General features: G+C 41.6%; 5 protein-coding genes across 12 annotated transcripts; 2 read left to right on the top strand and 3 right to left on the bottom strand.

Moving 5' to 3' along the window:
- Positions 1–274: 274 nt before the first annotated feature.
- On the bottom strand, positions 275–12,930 carry vas (vasa). Of its 3 annotated transcripts, none has more exons than NM_001273529.2 (8): positions 12,804–12,930; positions 6,157–6,204; positions 5,716–6,103; positions 1,959–2,248; positions 1,156–1,899; positions 884–1,097; positions 548–819; positions 275–476 (listed from the first exon to the last, which is right to left on the bottom strand). In NM_001273529.2, exons 2-8 carry the CDS (start codon positions 6,178–6,180, stop codon positions 423–425), a joined length of 1,986 nt encoding a protein of 661 aa, NP_001260458.1. In that variant the 5' UTR covers positions 6,181–6,204; positions 12,804–12,930; the 3' UTR covers positions 275–422. The 3 variants fall into 3 exon arrangements, with proteins under 3 accessions (NP_001260458.1, NP_723899.1, NP_001303322.1); NM_165103.3 differs by having other exon boundaries at positions 319–476; NM_001316393.1 differs by having other exon boundaries at positions 319–476; positions 12,850–12,930.
- Positions 2,453–12,930, bottom strand: solo (sisters on the loose). Of its 2 annotated transcripts, none has more exons than NM_001032103.2 (5): positions 12,804–12,930; positions 6,157–6,204; positions 5,716–6,103; positions 4,490–5,552; positions 2,453–4,163 (listed from the first exon to the last, which is right to left on the bottom strand). In NM_001032103.2, the coding sequence occupies exons 2-5, from the start codon at positions 6,178–6,180 to the stop codon at positions 2,543–2,545; spliced, it is 3,096 nt and encodes a 1,031-aa protein (NP_001027274.2). In that variant the 5' UTR covers positions 6,181–6,204; positions 12,804–12,930; the 3' UTR covers positions 2,453–2,542. The 2 variants fall into 2 exon arrangements, with proteins under 2 accessions (NP_001027274.2, NP_001303323.1); NM_001316394.1 differs by having other exon boundaries at positions 12,850–12,930.
- vig (vasa intronic gene) lies at positions 4,270–11,655 on the top strand. 4 transcript variants are annotated; one of them, NM_165102.2, is made up of 4 exons: positions 4,270–4,440; positions 6,897–7,649; positions 9,130–9,396; positions 9,638–11,655. In NM_165102.2, the coding sequence occupies exons 2-4, from the start codon at positions 6,959–6,961 to the stop codon at positions 10,150–10,152; spliced, it is 1,473 nt and encodes a 490-aa protein (NP_723898.1). In that variant the 5' UTR covers positions 4,270–4,440; positions 6,897–6,958; the 3' UTR covers positions 10,153–11,655. The 4 variants fall into 4 exon arrangements, with proteins under 4 accessions (NP_723898.1, NP_723896.1, NP_723897.1 ...); NM_165100.2 differs by lacking the exon at positions 4,270–4,440 and adding an exon at positions 6,508–6,633; NM_165101.2 differs by lacking the exon at positions 4,270–4,440 and adding an exon at positions 6,508–6,590 and having other exon boundaries at positions 9,638–10,372.
- Positions 12,931–13,828: 898 nt separating the features above from the next.
- TfIIS (RNA polymerase II elongation factor) lies at positions 13,829–15,667 on the top strand. Of its 2 annotated transcripts, none has more exons than NM_001273528.1 (2): positions 13,829–14,153; positions 14,220–15,667. In NM_001273528.1, the coding sequence occupies exons 1-2, from the start codon at positions 14,088–14,090 to the stop codon at positions 15,093–15,095; spliced, it is 942 nt and encodes a 313-aa protein (NP_001260457.1). In that variant the 5' UTR covers positions 13,829–14,087; the 3' UTR covers positions 15,096–15,667. The 2 variants fall into 2 exon arrangements, with proteins under 2 accessions (NP_001260457.1, NP_476967.1); NM_057619.4 differs by having other exon boundaries at positions 14,220–15,295.
- Positions 15,466–16,283, bottom strand: CG33679 (uncharacterized protein; the record flags this gene model as incomplete). Its single annotated transcript, NM_001032102.2, has 2 exons — positions 15,466–15,854; positions 15,918–16,283. 2 exons carry the CDS (start codon positions 16,281–16,283, stop codon positions 15,699–15,701), a joined length of 522 nt encoding a protein of 173 aa, NP_001027273.1. The 3' UTR covers positions 15,466–15,698.
- Positions 16,284–16,549: the final 266 nt, after the last annotated feature.

The following is a 16,549-nucleotide window of genomic DNA, read 5'->3' as shown; positions in this document are numbered from 1 at the left end:
GCTCCAACGGAGAGCGAGAGAGCGCAAGAGCCAAGTGTACAGCAAGGCAAACAACAAACAACGAAACACGAAGGATGAGTACTTAAAACCAAACACATGATAGTACACGGTATTAGTTGGGATCAAAGTGCACGTTTCTGTTAAGTTTTGCAACCGCTCGTTATTAAAAGCAGTTCACAAAATACTTAAAAGAAATCGAATTAGAGCCAGAACATTTTTTCAAATTATATTTTGTTATACATTTCTTTGTAAAAGGAAATTAAAATAGAAAATTCGAATGGCTTGCATATCCTAAATATGCATTTTATTATTATATGCGTTATAATACATATAATTAATATGTTATTAATATCTAACTTATTTAACTAATTACATCAATTACTGCATTACATTTAATTATTTGAAATCTATGTCCATACATTTCAATCCCATTGCTCTTCTTCCTCGACATTGGTGGCATCGCCGACGTAATTTCCCTGTATAAGAAAAATCAAAAATTCAGTAAGCTGGAAGTGCAAAACAAAAGAAGTTTTTCCAGTTTACTCACCCTGCCACGCACATCCACCCCACCGAAATTTTGATTGGAGTAACCCCCATCACCGCCGGCACCACAGGTGCGTAGAAAGTCCGGAACAGTCTGGCCAGATCCCTCCAAGATTTTTACCAAGTCCGCAGCAATAGCTCGATCCTTTTCAGGGTCAAAGAAGCTTGTGGCTCGTCCATTATTGCCTACACGACCTGTACGTCCAATGCGATGTACGTAGTCATCGATCTTGCTGGGCATGTCATAGTTGATCACATGCTTGATGTTTTTAATGTCTAGCAAGATGAAAAAAGAACTTAATGAAATTTGATTCAGGAAAGTGTGAGCGTCCTAACTTACCTAATCCACGAGAAGCCACTGAAGTGGCTATGAGAACCTTCATAGAGCCGTTCTTGAAATCACGCAAGGCCTGCTCGCGTTGACTCTGGAGACGATCGCCATGAATGGAGGTCGTCGGAAACTCCTTTTCTGACAGGAAGGAAGCTAAAAAGTCGGCGCCACGCTTTGTCTCCACAAACACAATGGTGCCATCTGCTTGCTCGGAAAGGATTTCCTAAAGAGAATAGAATATAACAAATTGGTGTTGGGCTTTAATTTGTAGGACCACTTACTATTAGCTTGGATCGCTTGGCGTACTTATTAACTTCGTATATGGTCTGCTTCACATCAGAGCAAGCTCCGCCTACAATGCCAATGGCGACGAAAACGTAATTTTTAAGGAATTCGCCGGCCATTCTTTGGATTTCTTCTGGAAACGTGGCGGAAAACATCAATGTCTGATGTTCTGGACGCATAGTTACATGCGTCATGATTCTTCGCATGTCTTCTGAGAAACCCATATCTAGCATGCGATCGGCCTCATCCAGCACAACGAATCGAGTGTCTTCAAACGTGATAAAGGTCCGATCCACGAAATCCAGAAGTCGTCCCGGAGTGGCGATCACTACATGGCAGCCTCTGGTAATGCACTCGTTTTGATGTCTGAACGAGGTGCCTCCGTAAACAATACCGATCTTTAGATATGACTCGAAAGCAAACTTCCTCGCCTCGTTAAAGATCTGAATTGCCAGCTCCCTTGTTGGGGATACAATCACTACCTGGGGTCTTCCAAGCTCCAGTTCATGGGGATCCTCCAACAACTTGCTCAAAATGGGCAACAAAAAAGCTGCCGTTTTTCCAGAACCCGTCTGGGCACACGCCATTAGGTCTCGACCAGAGGATATTACTGGTATGGAACACTTTTGAATTGGTGTCGGTATTTTGTATCCAGATTTGTTTACATTGTCTATAATAATATCTCTCAAATCAGCGCTCGTAAAATGTTGTATAGGTTGTGGAACATCGCTGCCGGTCACCTAAAGAAATATGATTTATACCGATTGAAGATCTTTTAATATAAATTGCATTTTGTTACCTTAACCGGTATGTTGTTGTATTTCGAAAAATGAATCCCGGAAGCTATGCCACTGCTGAATATCTCAATTGCATCGTTGGACGGCTCGGGAGGAATATAAAACTCTCGCTTCCTTTCGACATCTTCGACGATATTATTATTATTATTTATATCATCTTCATTTCGACGGCGCCTCGCAAAACCACCGTCCCCTCTTTCACCACGTTCACCGCCGCGTTCCTCCCGATCTAGTCTTCCACGACGTTCACCGCCGCGTTCCTCCCGATCTAGTCTTCCACGACGTTCATCACCTAGAAAATATTTGATTTTCATAACAATTTTATTCACTTAAATTTAAGCAGACGAAATACAGTTCATAAAAATTCATAACCAAAACTAAAATTCATTTTTAAATTGTGTATTTTATTTTAATACTGTTTCTGTACCAATTTATTAGCTAATCACGGACAATATAACAATTTAATGTCAACGAATAATAAGAAATGGCGATGATTCTAATACCACGTTCAACTTTATTAAATTATTTAAGCAAACTAATATTAAATTTTTTTTGTATTTTTAAAATTAAAATGCTTTTTATTTGATTAGAGCAGCCCGAAAAATCTACCATCCGAGCTAAGACTTATAATATTTGCAGTCTTAAGCTCGAGTAAAAAGCGATATGCCATCAACGCATCCTTGCGATTTCGGATGAATGGTGCATTGTGCATATCAACCTGGGACTGTCTGATAAGAGCACCGAAGAGCCCATGAACTACTCTCATCTTATCCTTCTGAATGTTCTGAATTATACGTGGATCGTAGACTTTGACAGCGGGCATTGTACTAAAATTTAGCGCGCCTTGGCTATTTTCCTTAAAAGGCCCCAGGGAGCTGACCTGTGCCCCTAGTTCCTCTTGACGATCTACCATCAGACGAACCACATTAGCGTGTTGTGAAATATATGCCAAATCGTTCATGGACACTCGATATAGTTGATTTTGCATTGATGTTCTGCGGTCACTTGGCGTTTGCAAATCATTTGTTGATGTCGATGGGGCGATATTTACTGCATTGTCTGTAATATTGGTGCTAACAAGATTCAAAGAATTGAGTTGCAACGACGGTAGTATCTGTATATCAGTCACATAAGCGTGATCGCTCATATTGGCCAAAGTGTTTGATACCTCCAGTGGAACTTCGTCGACTTCCATTGGCATTGGTGGAACCGATGTATTCATCATATTAGAGATGTCCATTTTTTGGGGTTTAATTTCAATTTCGGTTTTAGGTCCGAAAACAGCAATTGGATGCTGACCTATTGGAGTGGAATTTATGGGAGGCAGTAAGGCCAAAGCTTGATCAAATGATGCTTGGTCACTTGATGCATTTCCAGATATCTCCAAGGGAGCTACTACAGGAAGATCTTGAGAGAACGCTGCAGATTGCATACAAGCCCCAGAATCCGAATACCCTGTTGCCTGTGCAACTTCTAGGGAGGTCGTCGTTGCTTCTGTGGTCGGTGGTACCTCCTCTTGTAGTACATTTCGGGTGATATGGACTGATGTCGTTATTTCTTTCACTGAACGGGTTACTGCCAGACCTGAAGACGTCGTCACTTCTCCAGCTGCATTTTGTAGCAAGCTGGACATAAAAGTGGCTGCAATATGTCGGCTGCTTTGGAAGGCTTCCTCGCGACGGACAATTCGTTCCGGTGTTAGTTGCGGGCTGGCAGCTGAAGCGATACGATTACGTCGTCTGCGTGTACGCGAGCGACGACGCGCCCTTTGTGTTTGGCGAGGAGGTGGACCTTCGGCATAGTTAACCATTTCATCACGTGGTCGGAAAATCGAGCCCCACTCACGTTGCTCGCTTAGTGTTGTCTCTTCCGGCGGGAAAGCAACACTCATTTGCAGCTCGCGTGACACCCTGGTAAAGCGTAGATGATGCTCTTCGTCAATGACCGGCAGTCTAGGTCGGAATGATAGTAAAGGTGTTGATGCTGGAGGGCCTCCAAGCCGAGAACGAACCACTGTTGATCCTGGATGTCCGACTAAGCGGGTTTCATCCGCATCAGCTGGTACCACCAAAGTGTTGCTATCCATTTCTAACCCCAATGAATGCTCTGCTGGCAGTGATGGAGCCAACGGTGTCGATGCAGCGCCGCCTGCTGCCAATGATGGTATGGTCCCATCTTCGTAAGTCAAATTGGGTATAAAAGACAAGCTGTGAAACGGACATTACTTAGCTTATGTGTTCATTTAAGTTATAGAGAAGGAAACGAAAGTAAGCGAAGAGATGGAAAATATGTACATATAGAAAAGTAAGCTGAATTTATACTGCATTAAGGTACTTCTCTAATCAAATTTCCTATAAATTGTTTCGGTGTCTGGCTAAATTTGGTGTTTTTTTTTTTCTTTTATGTAATCTTTAAATGTTTGAAATCTGCTCTTTTCTACACAACCGCTCATTGGAAAAAGGGAATAAAAAGTATCCATAGATGGTAAGAAAGAAAAGCGCTAGACTAGACTAGTTAGAGTTGGTTTAAGTACCCTGGATCGCTCCTATGTTCATTTGGGGTGCTCGAAGCACGCAGAGCCACAACTCTGCCGGGGACTCCGGTTGCGGAGCAGGGAGTCTCCTCATCTCCAGTTGCATTGTAGCGACTAACGTAAATTCCATCTGGCGTTTCCTGATTTTGCGACCGCTGATGTCGTGCCAAGTTTACCATACTGCTGAGCTGACCACTACTCGAATTGTTTGGCTCGCTCGCAACAGTGGCTATTATGCGTGTCCTAATTAAGGGCTGAGAATAAAATATGCCTTTTTGATGGACCGTCGAAATGTGCTGCTTTGGAGACTCTGGCCAGTCATAAGATTGAAAAACCATATGCGGACTGCCAAAACGTACGGCCCTTATTTCATGCCGAGTGACAAAGTTCTCACTTAGCCAGTGCAGAAATCTAGTCACTCCATATGTTGATCCATCCACTTGATTATTTTCTGGGTGTTCTCGGTCTTCTGTTGGAATAGAATCTTCTCTCAATGCTCCTTGATTATCATCATACAGCCGTCGACCCGTTTGGTAACCTCGATCCAAAACCTGATGATACACGGCGTATGCGGCGCTTTGTATTTCGGTTAAGTCATCGCCATCGGTTAAACCTCCTGATCGACCGCCCTCAGTACCGCTTGTCCTGTTTGTTTGTCCATCTCTGATCTCCGAAGATTGCGGCATCACAACTTGCTGTAAATTCCTCCATTGCGACAAATCAGCTCTGCAATCCGCATCAATGCTTTGAAATCCCATCCCAATCCCATTTGCTTCCTCATGTTCACCTTCACGAATCAATCGGCCCATGTCCTCCATAAGGCGATTCATCATATCTGTTGTTTCGCGTATCTGATGTGCCTTTTGTGCACGCTTTTCTTGAGCTAATTTCTCGAGAGAAGCCCATGCTTGGTTCACCAAAGCCTTAAATGCAGTCAGCAAGTAGTCACGCAATTTTCGAATCAGTGCTAGGCTGGTCGTGTACTTGCTCAAGTCCAGCTGATCGATGAATGCGCCCACCTCATCCTTATCGCAGCTAGATGGGATCGGCGGCAGTTCCTTAGCTAGAATGTTGGCCAATTTGCCACCAATTGGGCAAATATGCATACACAAAACAAAAGAAAACAAACTACTTGACAAAACAAAGCACACCACATGGAATTCAGCAGGAATGACTCAAATGACCATAACCCAAAATTTAACATGTCGTCCAAAAGGTTTACTCACCATCCTCGTTTTCGTACAGCCGACCGCGGAAGCCGCCTTCTCCACCACGGAAGCCGCCTTGTCCCCCGCGGGAGCCGCCTTGTCCACCGCGGGAGCCGCCTTGTCCACCGCGGAAGCCGCCTTCTCCACCGCGGAAGTCCCTTTCTCCCTCGCGACGTCCACCGTGGAAGCCCCCTCCATCTCGATTTCCTCCTCGATAACCTCCAGCTCCTCCTCCTCTGCCTCCGCCGATCCTTCCGAACACATCTCGATTTCCTCCTTGGTAGCCGCCGCCTTCACCACCGCTCCCTCCAACACCATCGCCTTCAGCTTCGCCGCTGAAGCTCTTGGCCGTGTCCTCATCATCGCTCCAATCTCCACCGCGGGCGCCGCGAGTATCAACAATGGGCTAAAATAGATAGGCTTAGTAAGCATATATTCTTTGTACGAAGCAATACGAACCTCATCATCCCAGTCGTCAGACATATTGATATTTTTTTTTTAATTTGGCTGAAAGAAAAAAAAATTAATTCTATATAAGTATAAAAGCAATAACTTAATACGTTCATTTCTAAAGTATTGAATTATGAATTCTTATAATATATGCTCCAACATTTTGTACCAATTTATATAATTTGCTCAATTTTTCACATATTCTCCAACTAATGAAATTGGCTTGCACTTCAAACTAAAAAGTGCCCGCCAAATCGAGAGCCCGCTAAACACAGCTGCCATTCGAATCGATTTGCGACATTCGCCGCGAAACGCGTTGAAAAACGTGAGTTTCTGTTTTTCTATGTATACCAAGAACACATGTGGGCGCTCTGTTCGTGCTGACTGTGGTGTGCGTGATTTGGCCCATGTGCGTGTGGAATCGCGTGAGGCAGTGTGTGTAGGTAATACTAGCAGCGAGGCGAAGAAGAAACACTGAAAATTAAGGTTAGAGAGCAGCAGCCACCAAACAGCCAGCAGAAAAGTAAGAAAAATCCACCCAAAGGGCCTAAATAAATTGAGTAAATTCACGTTAGTCCACGTGTTAATGTCGTAAACCATAAATCCAGCGAATATATGCCATATTAGACCATAGTTTGTGACACGAAAAAGAAATCCTATCGAATCTCACAGGGTGTGAGAGGCGGCGGGCGAAAAAGGAAAATCAATCAATTCCCACTAAAACTGTGTGTATTTATTTCTTTTTACAGAGCAAAAAGGCAATTAAAGCGGCAGCCAGCTAGCAACGAAAAACACACCCACCCACAAAATCATGGACAGCGCCGGTAAAAATCGTTATGAACTTTTGTTCATGGACGACGATGTCAGCGATCCATTAGATAATCTTGTGGCGCCGACGGCCGCTGCTGCCGCAGCAGCAGCTGGCAAGAAGAAGCAACCGTCAGCTGCTGCTGCAGCGGCCACCAAAACGACCGCCAACAAGGTGGCCAACAGCAATAACAAGGCGAACGCAGGATCCAATATTGGTGGACCCAATGCCAAGAAACCAAATCAGGCCGAAAAGGAGAACAAGCCCAATAATGCGTTAAACAAAACCGATGGCAAGAAGTTCACTCCATCGGCCGACAACAAACAGCAGCAGTTCAATAATAACGCCAGCAGCAATTACAAACAACAGGGTGCTCCACGGCAAGGAGGTGGCGCCAACCGAACACGTGAATTTGGTAGCGGTCAAGGACAGGGTCAAGGACAAGGTGGCCAGCAGCAGCGCAGCGTAAACTTCCGTCAACAGAATGGCAATGCCGAGACTCGTGAGCAGCGCAACAATCGCCGCAATGTCCGCGAAAACGTCGGAGCACCCGATGGCCAGCAGTCGCGACCTTACCGCGGACCAGGTGGAGGCCCAGGTGCTGGCGGAGATCGTCCCCAGCGTCAGAACCGCAACTACGATGGCCAGAACAGGAAGCGCGAGTTCGACCGCCAGTCGGGTTCCGATAGAACTGGTGAGTGTGTGGTCATTTCATTAAGGCATTAAGGTACCAAATGGGTTAGGGGTCAAGTCAAGTAGATACAGTGTAGATCACATTAAAGTCTTTACAGAGAAGTATACTTAGTAAAAAGGATAGAGAAGATGGGATATTTAGGGAGTAAATCGTTTAGATTAATGACCATTTTTTCGCATATGAATAGTTAATGTTTCTGTTGATAAGATCGAAACTAAAGTTGAACCACCAAGGGGTAGACATAACCATAAAACGAGCGCGCCCATACGAAAAAATTAACAAATAAACCAAAAGCCACACTCCATGACAACCAGAAAATAAAACTCAGCAGGCAACGCAGGAAAAACAAATTCCATCCACAGTTTACGCGTAACCAATTACCATGTTTATAGTCATGAGAAATTATTAGTCGCCTTCAAGCAACATGATTCCAATCTTCTGTGTACACAACAAATATTTAAAAGAAACTGGAATTCGTTCGGTGTTTGAAATGCGATTCCTTTTAATAAACTATGTGAAATTTCCATCAATTGATTTAAGATTTCTATAGCTAATCTAAATCATGAATTTAATGTATTTCAAAGTATAAAATATTTATTAGCCTGCTCCGAGCAGATTGCCAATCTTATTTAATGGATAGTAATATTTAAACAGTTGCATTATAAATCAGTTTAAATATATATTGTTTATGCCAAGCAATTTCACGAAAAGTGCGGGAGAACGGTGTAAACCAATTTGTGGCACACAAAATCCCGATGAACTTATGGGCAATGGTCAAACAACACAGGCAAATCTCCCACTCACGTGGGGGATAAGTGAGTCAAATCAATACTAATGGTCGGACAGAACATTCAACAAGCTACATCACACTTCTTTCCATTGAATGAAATCTATTTCGCCGCGTTTTCCCCCGTTTTCCACTGCCTGCTTAGACCGACCGCTTCGTTTTTGGAATATCCAAAATTATAATATCACAGCGGCCGGCAGCAACAGAAACAAGAAGCACTGCGGCACAAATCGAAAGAGAAAATGTGTTAAAAATAGTTCGCCCATCTTCTTGGCGGCATTCCCGTCTAACGCAAGTGCTTGTAGGAGGCCTTTGCAGGCATAATCATTGGGGGGAAACAGGGGTTGGAATAGTTCCCCCACTGAATCTGATTACAGTGAACTGGGGCTGCTACTGTCGGCTTATCTGTGACTATGCGAGCGAGGGCAGTGAATATAGTCCCCCTATCGTGGTTACTTCTCAATTGACCTAATTAGTGGGGTATTGATAAAATAGACCATTATTTGGCTAATAATTAAAGTATTCAGTTAATAAATTAAGCAGAAAAACTTACTTTAGGGCTTGCAGGCAAGTTGCACTATAGCTGTGGCTAAAATTTGCAAATATAGAAGCTCAGATTTTCCGCTTCTTGACGTTTCTGAATTTAAGCAGACATAAATCATTATTAATATTTGATACTTTCTTTATGCACAGGTGTGAAGTCAATTGACAAACGCGATGGAGCTGGCTCCCACAACTGGGGATCGGTCAAGGAGGCTATTGATGATGTGAACAAGAACGAAAGCGAAACCAATGTGACCAATGCCGAGGGCGGCGCCAAGGCCGATGAATCTGGCACTGAACCACAAAACGAGCAGGCTACCGCCGAGGAGGAAGCCAAAGAGCTGACCTTGGACGAGTGGAAGGCACAGCAAGGACAGCGCATCAAGCCAACCTTTAATATCCGCAAGGCTGGAGAAGGTGCGTGAACAATGCATAATTTTTTTATGGTTAATAATTTGAATTCGATACCACGGAATGATAGTTTAACTTCCGTTATTCTAAGAAACCTTTTCGCCAAGCCAACAACCAAAGTTACAAATCATATTGAGCTAAAATCCGTATAAAAGAAGTATAAAATTGAAAATCAAACCGATCTTAGCTTAACTCTAAATGATGGCCTATCATCTAGAAATTAATCTACAATCAATATTTCCCGCAGGTGAGGACACCACACAATGGAAGAAAATGGTCGTCCTAACTAGCAACAAGAAGAAGGAGAACGACAGCGAAGAGGAGCTCGAGTACGACCCTGCCCTTTATCCACAGCGTGTGGGCAGGCAACAGCGCGTCCTGGACATTCAGTTCAATTTCAACGATGGTCGTCGTGGCGGACCTGGCGGTTTCGGTGGACGCGGTGGCCGTGGAGGCCCCAGACCCGGTGGATTTGGAGGCGGACCACGCAGCGAGGGTGGCAACCGCGATGGCGGCAATCGTGAGGGCGGCCGAGATAATCGTGAGGGTGGAAACCGTGGCCCACGGGATGGCCAGCAGCATAATAACGAGGGCGGCGGTTCATCCGCTCAAAATCAAAGGCCACCCATCGATCGTCGCGGTCCGGGAAACAACCAGAACAACAATCAGAACAGCGGTCCAGGGCCGAATAAGCGTTTTGAGCGACAACAGAACACCGCTCCCAAGGTCAACGATGAGCGTCAGTTTCCCACTCTGGCTTAAATCGATCGTTTTGGGCAGGAGTAGGTTCCTCAAATTGCAGTTTTGGTTACTGACGATGGTGAATGAAAGCAGCAAGTTACCAAAATGAAAACTTATAAATTACGTATATCACAGACAACAAACTTTTTAAAAACTAAAAGAAAAATGGGGAAATTACGAAAACAATTGTAGCCGCCATTATAAGCCAAAAGCAACAAAAATACCAACCAACAAGCTAAGTAAAAAAAAACGGATAATAAATTATACATATGTTTAAAGATATATGAAAAGAGAACACACGAAAAGCAATTTTAGTTTATACGTGGCCAACTAAATCAGATTTTACACGATAAAATCGCGATCAAGCAAGTGACCTCGTGTAAACTAGTCAGTGTCAGGCTAAGTTATCCTCATTATGGACTTTATATCTAGTAGCTGTTCACAATACGAGATTTGTTTCGAGATTTTTTCTAAAACGGCAGGGGCGGTCATGGAAATTGTTTTATTGCATCAACCAAAACCTGATGTGAAGTTGTTTATTTTTATGTTATTACCACTCACCTAATCAAAAAATCATCCTACCTTATAAAAACAAATTACAGTCGCTAACCAGTGATCAAGGCGAATAAAATAAACTAAAGATAAAATATATAATATTCAACATCACGGCCTGATAAATTCTTCTTTGTAAAGAAGAAAAATACACTATTACAATAGTTTGTTTTCATCGAGAGAACAGTAAAAGCATTTTCATTACTCATAAATTTTTTTGTTCAATTACGAATCAACTTTTCGTAGCGAAATGTACGCTTTATTATTTTTACTATGTTAACGTTTATTTAAAATAAAGAAAAACAAAAGGGAGAAATATAAAAATCAGTGGATCGTGAAAGAAACCCAAAACCGAAAGAATAGTAAGTGTTAAAACCTTTGTAACTGTGTTTCTTGGATGCAAATTCTATGATTAAACATTTAAATTTAATAATTAAACAGAGGACTATGCATCATATATACTACTTTTAATTATAAATACCTAACTGAACTTACACACACACACGGAAATACAAAAACAAAACAATATTAATTTAAGCATTATTAAAGAAATAAAAACAAAAAATATTGATTAACTATTGGAGCAAATTAGAAACCTTTAATAAGTAGATTATAGTTGGAGGGAAACTTTCAAAAATATCCATTTCGAGTCATATGAGAGAACCACTCCCGAAAACGCTAATTTGAAGATCCCTGTAAAATCGTTTGCCTACAATTAACTAGAAACTATGTAAATTATATGAGATATATATTCGTACATACATGGTAAAATCAATTTTATGACGGCGAAACAAACACACAAAGCAAAGAAATGATAGAGCAAATGAATATGGAGGAAAACGTAGATGAAAAAATATACGACATTTTTTGAAATATTGTATTGTATTTTGACCCAAAGAAACCATTCAACAAATGTTGAGCAACTCGTTTAAACATAAAACAAGAACATTTATTTGATAAAAATAAAGAACCAAAAAAACACTTGATGTAAGTTTGAAAATTTTGGGGCAAAAAAGAATGAAAAAGTTCATGAAAGAGCAAGATGTAATTCGAGGAGTTACAAAAGATCATAAAGCGAATGGTAAGTGGAGACGGAAAGAATTACGGAATGAAACGAAACCTAAACAAATCTAATGCAGTATTCTCAATTTTATTCACGAAAACCTACAATGAATGAATTCTTTGTTGTGCTTGTTCTTATACTTTTAACGGTAAGTTTTTAGATGGAATGCAAGTGTTACAAATTGGCAAACACATAAAACAAAGTTGCACACAAACACAAGGCGAAAGATAGAATAGACAGAACAGAAAAGCCAACAAATATGCGGAAAAGCAAAAAAAAAAAAATTGGACATAACCCAGAATGAGAAAGCCGAATAGGACAACATTTCAAAGCGTAAATCAAGAAACGCACACGAAAGAAAGATACGATGCCAATAACCAGAAAATGGGACAATTTTTACTTTCAACTTATTTTCTTTTTAAAAAAATGAATCAACTTTACACGCAAAATCTTTTTTTTATATTAGACCTTTCAAGATCCTGTTAGAATAGAACGCAAAGAGGAAACCAAATTAGGAATTCATGTTCTAGGGTTGCCAAGCTCTCTAATTGCTACAGTCAAATAAGGAGAAAAATCCGTAATAAGTACAAAAAGGTGCTTCGACAACTCTGAAACATAACCGAAAATGAACGAATGAAGTCAAAAGGAGCTTAATAAAAGTAAGTATTCGAAAATTGTAAAACGAAAATGGGTGTAACAATATGAGAAAAATCCGTTAGAAGTACAAAAAGGGGCTTCGACAACGCTGAAACATAACCGAAAATGGAAGAATGAAGTCAAAATGAGCTTAAGTATTCGAAAATTGTAAAACGAAAATGGGTGTAACATTAATATTTAAATGGGATAGTTTTTACAATAGAAGAATTAAAAATGATAAGGGGAATAATATATGTAATACGTTTTCAAATGGTTTTAATTTTGCGGATTTAAAAATTGGAAAATGAAAAACTTGTCGAGTCAATTTAGACAAGTTTTAATGAGCTTATTTTTAATGTTGCAAAATTAAATCCGATTCAAAACTAATTGCATATCACTAAGATAGTCTCTTGCTACTTACCCTGCCTTTCAAGAGCAAATTAATTCTTTTTCACTTTATGTATTACCTTACAAACTTTGATAAGTTCAGATCACTTCGCGCAACGCAAAACCGAAAAGGATCTGTTAAAAGTACCAAAAATCTAGTGGTGGAATTTCCCATTGTGCTATCGCAATTCGATATTCACAATTTCGATAATTTATATATATAGCCGTTTTCCACTAACACATCAAATGTGATTTAGCTATTAATGAAATTGTAATATTCAAGCAACCTAAGTGATTCATTCATATGTACATACTTATATGTAAAGATGGTGGTGGCATTTTTAACATGGGGAAGTTCTTATTTATTTACTTTTTCGTTTGTTATAGGTGAATTCCTCTTTATTTTTATACAATATAATTTTATTTTACGTTAAGCAACCAATTTAAGGGCTATGAAACGTAGTAACTAACAGGAGCAACGAAGATAACATGGAAACATACAAAATTTGTATAAAAATATTGATTAGATAATAGTTTGGCTTGTTTATGCCACGTGTCCAAAGATATCTTTGATGACGCCTCCTCAGTGTTCTCCTGGTTGTCTGGTATGTGCCTGATTTAATTTGTTCTCAAACTGAAGGTGGATGCTGAGGTCATGTGCGATATCAACATTTCTCGCGTACCAGGGCGCGTTGGTGATTGTTCGCAACGCTTGGTTTTGGAGCCGTTGCCCTCTCACTATGTCCCACCGCCGATTTGACCCGCAGACGTATCCCGCTTGTCCCCAACAACCGCACTTCATCATAATACATCATCTCTAGACCACACTCAAACGATTTATTTATTAAAACTAAGTGATATATAGGGAATTGTTATTGAAGGTAATTAGTATAATTCAAAAACGCCCAACACGCTGTTCTTTCATTGAAATACAGTGGAGCCCTGCTTGCAAGCAGTGCAAGTTTAAAAAACATCGCAATGCTATGTGTGTGTACTCGCTTAAAAGCCAGATGTACATTAAAATACGGTAACACTGTTGACTTCTGAAACCCAAACTACTTCCAGTTGGGAATTGTATTAGCCATGGGAAGGCATTTCTTGACAAGCCACCGCCCGGTAACACTAAAACGCGTTAGGGTGTTCTGTCAACTCGTTCTGCGAATACAGAAACGAAAAAAATAGTAAACAACATTTATTGGAGGGAAAAAAAGAAATAGCCCGGCTTCCGCATAAACAACTGTCGCAGACCCGCAGCACCGATTAAAGCCGACAGCCGACGCCAGTTAACCTAACCTCTGATCAAATTAAGTGGGCCAAAATGAGCGTGGAGGAGGAAGTGTTTCGAATCCAAAAGAAGATGAGCAAGATGGCCAGCGACGGCACAGTAAGTATCGGGATTAGCTAACGTGCCGCGCATCATGTCACAAATATACATATATCCACCGTACAGGGACAGGATCAGGCTCTGGACCTGCTGAAGGCCCTGCAAACGCTTAACATCAATCTCGACATTCTGACCAAAACGCGCATCGGCATGACCGTAAACGAGCTGCGCAAGAGTAGCAAGGACGACGAGGTGATCGCTCTGGCCAAGACGCTGATCAAGAACTGGAAACGATTCCTCGCCAGCCCGGCGCCAACCACACCGAACAACAGCTCCGCTAAGGAGGGCTCCTCCAACAACAGCAGTGCCTCGAAGTCCACCAGTGCCGCCAAGTCGTCGTCGTCAATCTCCGGCAAGGATAAGTCCAGTTCATCCAGCTCATCCAAGGATAAAGAGAAGAAAGGCTCGACATCCTCGTCACAGACCTCGTTTCCCTCCGGCGGCATGACAGATGCGGTCCGCATCAAATGCCGCGAAATGCTGGCCACCGCACTGAAGATTGGTGAAGTGCCCGAAGGATGCGGTGAGCCGGAGGAAATGGCCGCCGAACTGGAGGATGCCATTTACTCCGAGTTCAATAACACGGATATGAAGTACAAGAATCGCATTAGGTCACGCGTGGCCAATCTGAAGGACCCCAAAAATCCTGGATTGCGAGGCAACTTTATGTGCGGCGCCGTCACTGCCAAGCAGCTGGCCAAAATGACGCCGGAGGAGATGGCCAGCGATGAGATGAAGAAGCTGCGCGAGAAGTTCGTCAAGGAGGCCATCAACGATGCCCAGCTGGCCACCGTGCAGGGCACCAAGACCGATCTCCTCAAGTGCGCCAAGTGCAAGAAGCGCAACTGCACCTACAACCAGCTGCAGACTCGTTCCGCCGATGAACCTATGACCACCTTCGTCATGTGCAACGAGTGCGGCAACCGATGGAAGTTCTGCTAACTCCCAAAATTGTTCCAAAATATAAATCAATCCCAAATGAGCACACACCACACATCCTTCATATTCTTAAATGAAACATTGTAAAGACACGACACGCGAGAAAACATTTTGTATCTGCTGCCCAACTGCGGAGGCGTTTACTCTGACCACCTAAACCTTAAACGAGAGAAAAGAAATTTCAATAAACATTAACTATTGATAAAACGGAGACGTCTTGTTGCCGCAATCAGTTTTTTAAAAACGCCGGTGATAACGACCACGCTGCTGATAACTCGCCGATAACACAGCGGGGCGATAAATTGAGCATTGAGCAAAGTAAATATGAATACATTATAAATATAACTCAGAATGATCTAGCAGAGAAGTAAATAAGACGCCATATTGTGTATGTATTCTCGAAGAGTATTAACAACCGATGTAATTAGTCAGTTTTAAAGCAATTTGCATTAACGAACTTTGTATTGCATTAAGTATAGAAGTCGGAACGGGCCAGATCGGACAACTATATCATATAGCGGGCATAGGAATAATTAAAACATTAACGCAAAATAAATATGTGTTCGTTGTGTTAGATCCATTAGGTGTTCTAATGTTTTGTTCATCTTAGTCAACGTCAATTTCAAAGTGGATGTTTATGATGGAAATCCAGTTCACGACACCATCATCCATTTCGAGGGTTAACTTATAGCTACCCTTTGGTAATGGGACCTTGGCAAACATACGATCATCCAAGGTGCAGTTCCTTATGTAAATATCATCCTTAAAATATATATTTTAATATGATTTAATATGATTGTCATATTGGCGAAACTAAATACTTACATTATAGGGACATGTATGATTAATATTGGAAAAGGGCATAAAGGCGGTGTAGAAATAGTAGAAGACTCTGAGACGATTTGGATACCTTAGGACGCGACAGTGTTCCTCGGAAACATTAAATAGAAACGGATGGTATCCGTTTAGCTTCCGGTAAGTGATGAATCTCACGACCATCCTATTTATTGGCAGTTTCAGAAGCTTAACGTGTATGTTGGCTCCGATAATTCCCCTGCCAAGCACTTTTAGTCGGCATTCGGGAAAGACGACGAATGATTTGTCATAGCTTTCGCACTTGAGGTTCGTGAGGCGCACGTATCCATGGGATTCTCCAATGAAAAGTAAGCTGATCCACAAGAGGTACTTCATCAGGGCAAATAGTCTGGATGTAATGACCACTCTACGCGATGGTGGAGTACTGGTTTCCAAAAATATAATTACTGATGGGGCATAATTAGATTTTAATTACTACTTATCGCAGTTCGTATAAATAATTAGGTAATCAACAAACCGCTTCAATGAGCTAATATGACGACATGTTTAATATATTGACATAGAAAAAAGATATTTCTTGAAAAATGCAATAGCTTATGACAGATATTTTGAAATGCGCGCCGAAATTAGGCAGGTCGATA

This window comes from Drosophila melanogaster, chromosome 2L (assembly GCF_000001215.4).
Source record: "Drosophila melanogaster chromosome 2L".
NCBI classification, from domain to species: domain Eukaryota; kingdom Metazoa; phylum Arthropoda; class Insecta; order Diptera; family Drosophilidae; genus Drosophila; species Drosophila melanogaster.
The sequence above is the reverse complement of the archived record's forward strand: the minus strand, read 5'-3'. Positions and strand labels throughout refer to the sequence as shown.

Bases quoted from the DNA above. Each gene is read 5' to 3' on its own strand.
- solo (NM_001032103.2), bottom strand. From the start codon at position 6,180: ATGTCTGACGACTGGGATGATGAG. The intron at 6,104-6,156 runs GTTCGTATTGCT...TATCTATTTTAG, and splicing joins CTGACGACTGGGATGATGAG to CCCATTGTTGATACTCGCGG. The intron at 4,164-4,489 runs GTACTTAAACCA...TCCGTTTCACAG, and splicing joins GAACATAGGAGCGATCCAGG to CTTGTCTTTTATACCCAATT.
- vas (NM_001273529.2), bottom strand. From the start codon at position 6,180: ATGTCTGACGACTGGGATGATGAG. The intron at 820-883 runs GTAAGTTAGGAC...TCATCTTGCTAG, and splicing joins AGTGGCTTCTCGTGGATTAG to ACATTAAAAACATCAAGCAT. The intron at 477-547 runs GTGAGTAAACTG...TTTCTTATACAG, and splicing joins GGGTGGATGTGCGTGGCAGG to GGAAATTACGTCGGCGATGC.
- vig (NM_165102.2), top strand. From the start codon at position 6,959: ATGGACAGCGCCGGTAAAAATCGTTATGAACTTTTGTTCATGGACGAC. The intron at 7,650-9,129 runs GTGAGTGTGTGG...CTTTATGCACAG, and splicing joins GTCGGGTTCCGATAGAACTG to GTGTGAAGTCAATTGACAAA. The intron at 9,397-9,637 runs GTGCGTGAACAA...TATTTCCCGCAG, and splicing joins TATCCGCAAGGCTGGAGAAG to GTGAGGACACCACACAATGG.
- TfIIS (NM_001273528.1), top strand. From the start codon at position 14,088: ATGAGCGTGGAGGAGGAAGTGTTTCGAATCCAAAAGAAGATGAGCAAG. The intron at 14,154-14,219 runs GTAAGTATCGGG...TCCACCGTACAG, and splicing joins AGATGGCCAGCGACGGCACA to GGACAGGATCAGGCTCTGGA.